At 40.3% G+C, this 8,244-nt stretch overlaps 1 protein-coding gene across 2 annotated transcripts in view; it reads right to left on the bottom strand.

Annotated features, from left to right (window-relative positions):
* Positions 1 to 329: 329 nt before the first annotated feature.
* EMCN (endomucin) overlaps positions 330 to 8,244 on the bottom strand; it is a 55,812-nt gene continuing 47,897 nt past the window's right edge. For both annotated transcript variants that reach the window (XM_055702615.1, XM_027812081.2), the window contains 2 exons: positions 3,290 to 3,352; positions 330 to 2,049 (listed from right to left, as the gene is read on the bottom strand). In XM_055702615.1, the coding sequence (XP_055558590.1) occupies positions 3,294 to 3,352 (59 nt within the window). In that variant the 3' untranslated portion in view covers positions 330 to 2,049; positions 3,290 to 3,293. The remainder of the gene's footprint in view (positions 2,050 to 3,289; positions 3,353 to 8,244) is intronic.

The following is an 8,244-nucleotide window of genomic DNA, read 5'->3' as shown; positions in this document are numbered from 1 at the left end:
CCTTATCATGAAAAGCCCAAATATCTTCCTCCCTTGTTTTGGTGTTTTTCACTTTTCCAGTACCATGATTTGCAGCAAGTCCTGCTCTCTTACCCTCAACTCTTGTAATAAGGAGGACTTTTCTGTACCCTGCTTGCCACCCAGAGCATGCCTTCTGCAAGGTCTCATCTCCCCCTGCCACCACCATGCCCAGAATATGTAGTGTCTGCTCTCTAGGCTCACTGTAAAAAGTTCAGCACACTCTGCTACAGGAATGCAGAGTAATTAACAATAGTTTTATTAGGTATGGGTAATGAATTGCATTTCTGCAAAAAGAAAGAGTCACTTAATAAAGAGGATAGCTTTTAATAGGCAGTTAAAATGGTTTTTTTTGACACACCATGGTAGTTCCTGAACAGATTTTGTGCAAACATATATATATATATATATTTCACAACCTTTCTCTGCTTTTTTCTACTGTACTTTTTTTATGATGCATCATGCTACAAATTTTTTTTTTTAATCAACATCAAAATCCACAATGATTGCTTTTTTCATAGGAAACTTCAGCAATCAGGAATCTGAATACTTGCAGATGCCACCTAGAGTATTTCCAGATGGCCTGACCCTTCCAAAGTAGGTATCCAAGACTCCTCTGCTCCTGAACAACCCAAGTGATCCAGAAATACTTGAATGAACCACACGAGCTCAGCTGCAGCATGGAGGACACTTGTTGGTTCCCCATCTTTCACAGAACTTCATCAAAATTTTCTCTTGGTGCCGCTAAAACAGAGGTTTATTAGACCCATCAAAGTGGCGATAAGAGCAACAGTGAAGCACAGGGAAATGAACACTTTTCAGCTTTGTGTATAAACATAAACTAACAATTTGCTCAATCTCCTACCATACCACTAGGTAAGTTTTATTATTTCAGAGAGGGAAATTGGAGAGCGAAGTTCCTCAAAAGCATTGTATCAGTAAGTATCAAAATTTTGATCATCGTCCTGGCTCTTGGTCCTGCACTTACACCACCAGTTGTCTTCTTTCCATTTGCCAATAAAACAACGGAAGCTCCTGGCATGCTACCAGAGTCAGTGGATTGAGACTGAGCAGATGCTCACAGTAATACAATTTTCAGACATTTATAGTTCTAGAAAAGTAGGATACATGCAGATAGCACTACTTGATATTTTTGAATTGCTAGCTCTGTACAAATTAAGAGAGCCTGTAATTAGCACTTGAAACACTCTTTGAACTTCCAGAATTATTCAATAACCCACAGGAATCCCCTGCATTACTCAGAACAGCGGGAAGAAGTTCATCTGTAAAATTGCTTATCTTGCTGATCCCCGCTGTGTGTCCCAGACTGTATAAGAGAAGTACTTATAGCACACATAATGTAATTAGCCAAGGAACAGGTGAAAATAAACTATATCGCCTGCTACATTACAAGGATCATATTCAGTAATTTACAGAACTTCAAAGAGCCTCAGTGCAAGGTATATAGCCCCTTCACAGAAAAAAGCACACGCTTCAGCATTTCACCCAGGCACCCCATCCTGTAAACATTTATGACAAGCAAAGTGTGTGCTACAGTGAGGAGTCTCATGGAAATCACTGAATTAATTTTCATAGTGGCAGTTTTCCCAGTACTGTTTCAAGGGTCAGGCCCTGTTTGTATTTTGCTACATACAATTAAAAGAACCCTATCTACTAAGTTCAACAAAGTATGCTAACATATTCCTTCCTGTATGTGCAGAAAACATTTTTAGTAACTACTATGCAAACATCGCCTGATTTTTACATTCTCTTCAATCTTCTTGAAAGTTTTCCTGCTTTTACTATATGTGAAAACAATAAATACATATGATATGCCAGTTATTAAGCCATCAAAAAATTACATGTCATTCCAGAAGGGACAGGAGACACTTGATGTTCAGAAGTCAAAAGCCGGTCATTGATGCAAATGTCCTGCCTGGTAAAAAGCTTCAGCTACTCCATGTTTCCAGTGGAACTGCAGCTTTGGTTGGGAAGTTCCTGCACACTGTGATAAAATAGGCTGCTTCACATCTGAAACGACAACAGTATCTCAAGCTTATTATTCCAGGTAAGGTCATTCAGGAAAATAAGAGTAGATTAAAAATGGATGACATAGAGTAAATCCAATATTGGATAGACAATAAGGAATAAATCCATTGTCCAGGATATTGTCCTGCATCTGCACAAACAGAACCACCTCTGGGTTTTCAGTAATGTAGGCAAAATCACAGTCTGCTGCTCTAATTCAAGGGACAAAGAAGGTTATTTTGTCCTTACTGTTGGCATCAGGAAGGCTCGGTTCGTACATCTTGGGGAAAATGAGAATAGGCCAAAGATGTTTTGTCAAAGGGTGTCTCCACGTTTCTGGTCAACCAGATCTCTCAGTGGAGGGTGATGGGACCTGTTCTAGAGGGGCTTCATCCTACAGTGACGGTGGAAGGCTGGGCTTCAACCAGGCCCAGCCTAGCTGCCTCTCTGCAGTCCATCCCACATACGCTGTGACACTTAGTTCCTCAGGCCATCCTTCTCCTCTACCTTCCTGCACTACCCTCGTCCTGCAGGGCCCTTCCCACAGCCTGCCTCTTTCCCCCACCCTCAGCAAAGGACCCCATTTCCCCACAAACGAGAGAAGTAACTTTGTGGGAAGTGGAGATGGTGGTGCCTGAGAAAGCTTCATACATGAAGGAAAATGCAGTGCGCACATGACAAACAGTGGGTTTCAGAGGTGCTCTGACTATCTTTGCCCTCACACACATAAAATTACTGTCCAACACCTGCCAATTTTACATTAGCCACCAAGGAATTCCAGCCATAATAAACCACCTCAATGAAAGTGCTTGCTTTTGCATGATGTGGAATGGACACAGATTTTTCATTAAACCGAAGGAGCTGAACACTTCTGGGTACCAAGTTCCTTTTTTTTTATAGGTAAGTGCCTTTAAAAATATCTTACTTCTCACACAAACAAAAAAGAAAATTCACCTAGGGAATTACAGCCAGGGAATGCTCCACAGTTAAAGCCAAATGCTGTGCCCATAAAGGTCTACCTCTGTGAGGTGGCAGCTTCTTCAGTCACTCAGTTTGCCTGGGATTCTATGATATTGTGCTCAAGCTGAGCTTTGTTTAAGCCATTGCTCCTTGAGGCTGCCACCAACTGAAGCCATTGCTCTTTTTGTGTTGCATTTTTAACCCTTTTGTTTAGTTACATGGCACAATACTGAGACTAAAAAATGCTATGTTACAGGGTGTAAGACAAAAGCAATAAACTCACACATTTATTGCTGAGGTGTGGATAGTTGCCGAGTTTTATTCTTCCCCTGAGATGAGTGCTCTCCTACAAAACAGAAAATATATTTGTATTAATTAAACATGCAAACACAAAAGGACAAATGAGTCTAGCAGGAATACATTACCAACCACCATACAAACTACTCAGTTTTAAGATTTACTTAACCAGCAAAAACTGTCCACACAAAAGATTTTTACTACGCTCTCACTGTTTTGTAGCTTATTTCCCCTGTGTTTTGCTCTCAAGTGGTGGGTTACTACCACAAAGTATTTCCAAGGGAGTTCTCAAGGGATTAGAAGGGTTAGAAAAGGTATGACTTTCATTCATTTGTAACTATGATTAGAACATTAAGTAATATAAAGGTACAACTATAAAATTAATTTTTGCTGTTATCACGGACAGCAGCTCAGTTCCTCCAAAGCAGGAAAAATCAACATTTAACAACTTCAGTCCTGGGGAAGTGGAGCCACTGCCAGCAGTCACAGGCAGACAAATAAGCCTCCAGATGACGACGTGTTTACAGTTGTCCTATTTTCAAATGTGTGTCCCAGGAATGGCAGTGGGATTTCTTTGAGTCAGAGATTCATACATGTTGATGAATGGGGAATGGCATCCCCAGGCTGGACAGATCTCCATGGAAACAGGCATAAGGGTGGGAAAACCCAAATGCCTCCAGGAAACTGCCTTCTGCCTCTCTGCTCACCTGCAGGAGACAATTTAATGCCTGACATGTGCAAGAGGCAAGGAAGTGAGGAGTTGTGTTACATTCTGGTAAAAGTGAATATGTATTAAAAAGCTTGCATATGTTCTATAGCCTGGGGTTGAGAATTGTAGTACAAGTTAGGATTATAACAAATTCACTGATTAGGCATTTAAATAATTAGCAGTCAAATTGAACAGTTGCATTCCTGAAGAAAATAGGAAAGACTTGTCAATGGCTTTCAGACAGCTTTTCTTGTCAGCAAAAAAGGGCTCTTCAATTTAGTGCAGCTTTTTGGAGATGGGTAGAAAACTTGGTATCTAACAGGGTTCAATGAGAAACACTGAAAAATTTTCAACAATACCGTGAGGAAACGGTGTTTGCTTCCCAAGTGTTCAATTTTGGATAAAATTATTTTAAAAGCATTATAAGTGTTGCTAAGTTAGAGCTTCAGAAGTTATGATGATGTTAAATTTCAGCTAAAAAGGCCTTCAGCAACTACTTCAATAATGCATAATATAATTTTTTAGAGAAAAGGAAAGCACAAGTTTCTGGTAGAAAACCCCCAAACATTTCAACAAGATTTATACATTTTTGGTATGTGAAAAATTTTTGTTAGATACAAATTTTGTTTTTAAAAGCTAAAATAAAGTGAACCAGTTCAAAATTGTATAGTTTTGCACTAACAAATGAATGAGATTTTCAAGAACTCTCATTTCTTTTAAAATTTATTTTTATTTATTTTTTCCTTTATTATTCTTTCCTTCTGCATGATTTTAACTTTCCTGTTATATATACAGAAATGGAAAATTTAACAGAGTGTGAAAGGGAGAAATTGGAAAGATTGTTTAAAAAAGAAGGTGGAGGAAAAATGAATTGAGAAATATATTACCATGGAGAAGATGATATTCAACAGTTGTAATAAATATCAATACTTTGTTATCAGTTCCACTCTCAGCTGATTGTTCTGCCCATGCCAGAAATTAGCCAAACTCAAATGGAAGACTTTGCACCACAGGAAAATAACATGCCTAAGGACAAGCTCCAGAGCCAGCACAGCTCCCTGGGTCACGTCCCATAAGACCATAGCACACAGACACTCACGTAACCTACCTAGGTCTCCTGATGCTACACACATAATCCCTGGAAAGAGTGAACTGCCACAAACTATTGCTGGGGTCAATGTCCCCTATAATATCAAAGATTGTTCAATGAGGGTTCAATGCAGGCAGGGATGCTCTTCATTGCTTTGCCCCTGCACTCCCAAGAGAGTGGGAACCTGCCAGTATTCTGAAACAAAACCAAGTTATTGCTACTCCATGGTTGCAAATGTGTCTGAAGATATTTGCTTTATAGGTCCTATAATCATTAGTGCCAACTAACAATTCAGCGATGAAGAGAGAATGGTTATATACTTGAGAAGAAATGGTCAGAGAGATGCTCTCTATTCAAGAGTAACAAGGGTAATACACAGTTTCAGACACAGGGCTGCAGTACGCCTTGAAACTGCACAGAGAGGTGTCTAGAAATATTTTGGAGTCTAATGGCTCAGCAGTTTGATGTTGTGCTAAATATCCAGCTGCAACACAAAAAGCAAATTAATAAGAACATTCAGGTTAGTTGCAATTGGGGAGACAGTTTTACTGATCTCAAAACAGCCTTAACTGACAGAAAAATTCCAAGACTGCAAAACCCCAAATTTGCCCCCAGACCATCACCCACTGAAAACAATGGATTAGACCTTGCTTCCCATAAGGGAAATGAAAAACAAATACTTGTGTTTAGTATTTTGTTTGAACAGATGATATTTTAATCGACTGAAGAAATTATCTCACACTGAACTGTTTGCTGATGGAGAAAATACGCATTGCAGTGGCAGTACTCAACCAGTCTAGACAGGTTACCTGCATGCTTTGAAGGCTGTCATTGAGAGAGAATGCAAAATACACCAACAAATGCAAAACTGCTGGACAATGTCATCAGTGAAAAATTGGGTTTTGTTGATTCTGGATTATGCATTTAGGAGAGGATGACACACAAACTCTATTGTACACTAGGAGATGGAAGGTATCAAGAGAGACTTGAACCATCACAATACAGTTATTGACTTCTCACAATATAGTTACACAGCATCTTGCATAAAGCTATCGGGTGATCCAATTTGATAGGAACTATGGCAATAGTTTTCTGATAATGGGTTGAAAATCCATTGCACATTTGCCTATTTTGGTAAGTAAAAGTGGGAGACAAAGGGATCTGGAAGAAAGTATTTGATGCAGTTAAAGTGCTGTCAACTGCACGGCTGCAAGTGCAATGTGACCCCCTTTACCTGTGATCCCGCCTTGTGACACCTCTCCTGATGGAGGAGGAGTTGTGGGCTCAGATAGATTGGCAGAGGGCAGTGAGAAGCCAACCTCATATATATCACGCACTTCTACAAAAACTGAAAGAAATGATGCACAGTTTGAGAAAGAGGCCTTACGCAGAATATTTGGAAAACAAACTGAGACTGATACTGACATGGAAGTTTTAGTTGACAAGCAAACCCTTCCATTGAACCTTTTATTCTCCCTCTCATCCTCCAACGTTACACCTGTTTGTTCATTTTTGTCTGAAATTGGATTGTAAACACAAAGATATGGGCACAATGAAGTCTCTAAACATTAATGTCATATAATACAGACAGAACTGTAGTTAAACTGCCTAACTTACTGCCGAGGGAGGCTGTGGGTGCCACAGGGGGTAAGATAAATTCATGAAAGTAAAAGCCACTGAGAACTATGAAGCACCAAAAATACAACCATTGATTCAGGACATCTCCAAGCCACAGACTGCTGGAAGGCTATGGAGGAGAACACATTACTGGACACCTTCCCTATCTGTTATCCTTCCCTCCACATCTCATGCTAGCCACTCTCACTGACAGGACTTGGGGCCACCACAGATCCAGGACCTGAGCAGGTACATCTGGCTCAGACCACAGCTTCTTAGCTTCAATATTAAAAGAGAAGGTGCTCTAGCAACCACTGTAATACGTCACCGTTCTTTCATACGCACAGCCTCCCATGTGTCACCCCTCAAACTCTTCTGCTGGAGTCCTGATCATTGATTCACCCAGTTAGCAGTCTAGCCATGGGGCCCGATCCAATACACACTGCATACATCCCCCTCTAAAACGCAGTCATACTTAAAAAGGACAAGGGTAAGGAAGAAGCAACAGGAAAACTTTTGTATTCATAATTCCTGATCCTTTAACATATTTATGTTAAGGGCATGGGAAGTAGCCTGGGTATACAGATTCTGATGTTAACCAGGAAAGGAACAGTACTTCAGTAAAAACACAAGGCTTTCTAATTAAAATTTCACTTCTGCAGTATTTGATTTGATTTTTCATTCTCAGAGATATACTAGTTTCTGACTACTGATGTTGCATCTTGGTGCCAGTATATGTGGATAAGTAGTGGGACTCTGAAACAAACATTTTTTCGCCTCACATTTGCAGAAGGCTATTGTATTAATCCCACTGTAATTTCCACCCCCCTGGCCCTCACCTCCCCCCCTCCGCCATTTGTTTCAGAATCTTTATATATTATTCAGAATACACATAACTGCAGAACATGAAGAGAGTTAACAGTTCATATCACTACAAGTACAGAAAATTTTTGACCTGGGCACAACTGTCTGACATTATTGGGAAAGCAGGAAGAAAAAGGATATAAAAAATAGGTTTTGAAATCAAAAATAGGTTGTACTGCATCTCAGATTACATTGTCTGTAAGAAAAAATGAGTTGCACTGTTATTTCACTGTAATATCTGCTGCTGACGTATTGCTCAGGGCAGCAATCTGGTTTGGAGCAAAGAATTAAAGCAACTTTTTCATAAAATAAGATTGCAGAAACCTATTTTTTTATAAAAGTATAAAACTACCTCTGCAGACACAGTAATCTAAATATCTATTTTTACCATGCTGAACTAAAAGAAAGAGGGGTGCATTACAGATGCTGGAGAACAGCACCAAGCAGGACCCAGCACCTGGATGCATTGGCTGGGTTTGGTGTGGGCCAGTGGTCCAGCCCCTGCGACATGCTGCAGTGCTCCCCGTCACGCACTTCACCAGTGCCCCTGCAAACTGCTCCTTGCCACCATCAGCAGAAGGATCTGTGCAGTTCATGCTGCAGTGCTCCCTGTCACGCACTTCACCAGTGTCCCTGCAAACTGCTCCTTGCCACCATCAGC

This window comes from Falco cherrug, chromosome 1, assembly GCF_023634085.1.
Source record: "Falco cherrug isolate bFalChe1 chromosome 1, bFalChe1.pri, whole genome shotgun sequence".
NCBI classification, from domain to species: domain Eukaryota; kingdom Metazoa; phylum Chordata; class Aves; order Falconiformes; family Falconidae; genus Falco; species Falco cherrug.
The sequence above is the reverse complement of the archived record's forward strand: the minus strand, read 5'-3'. Positions and strand labels throughout refer to the sequence as shown.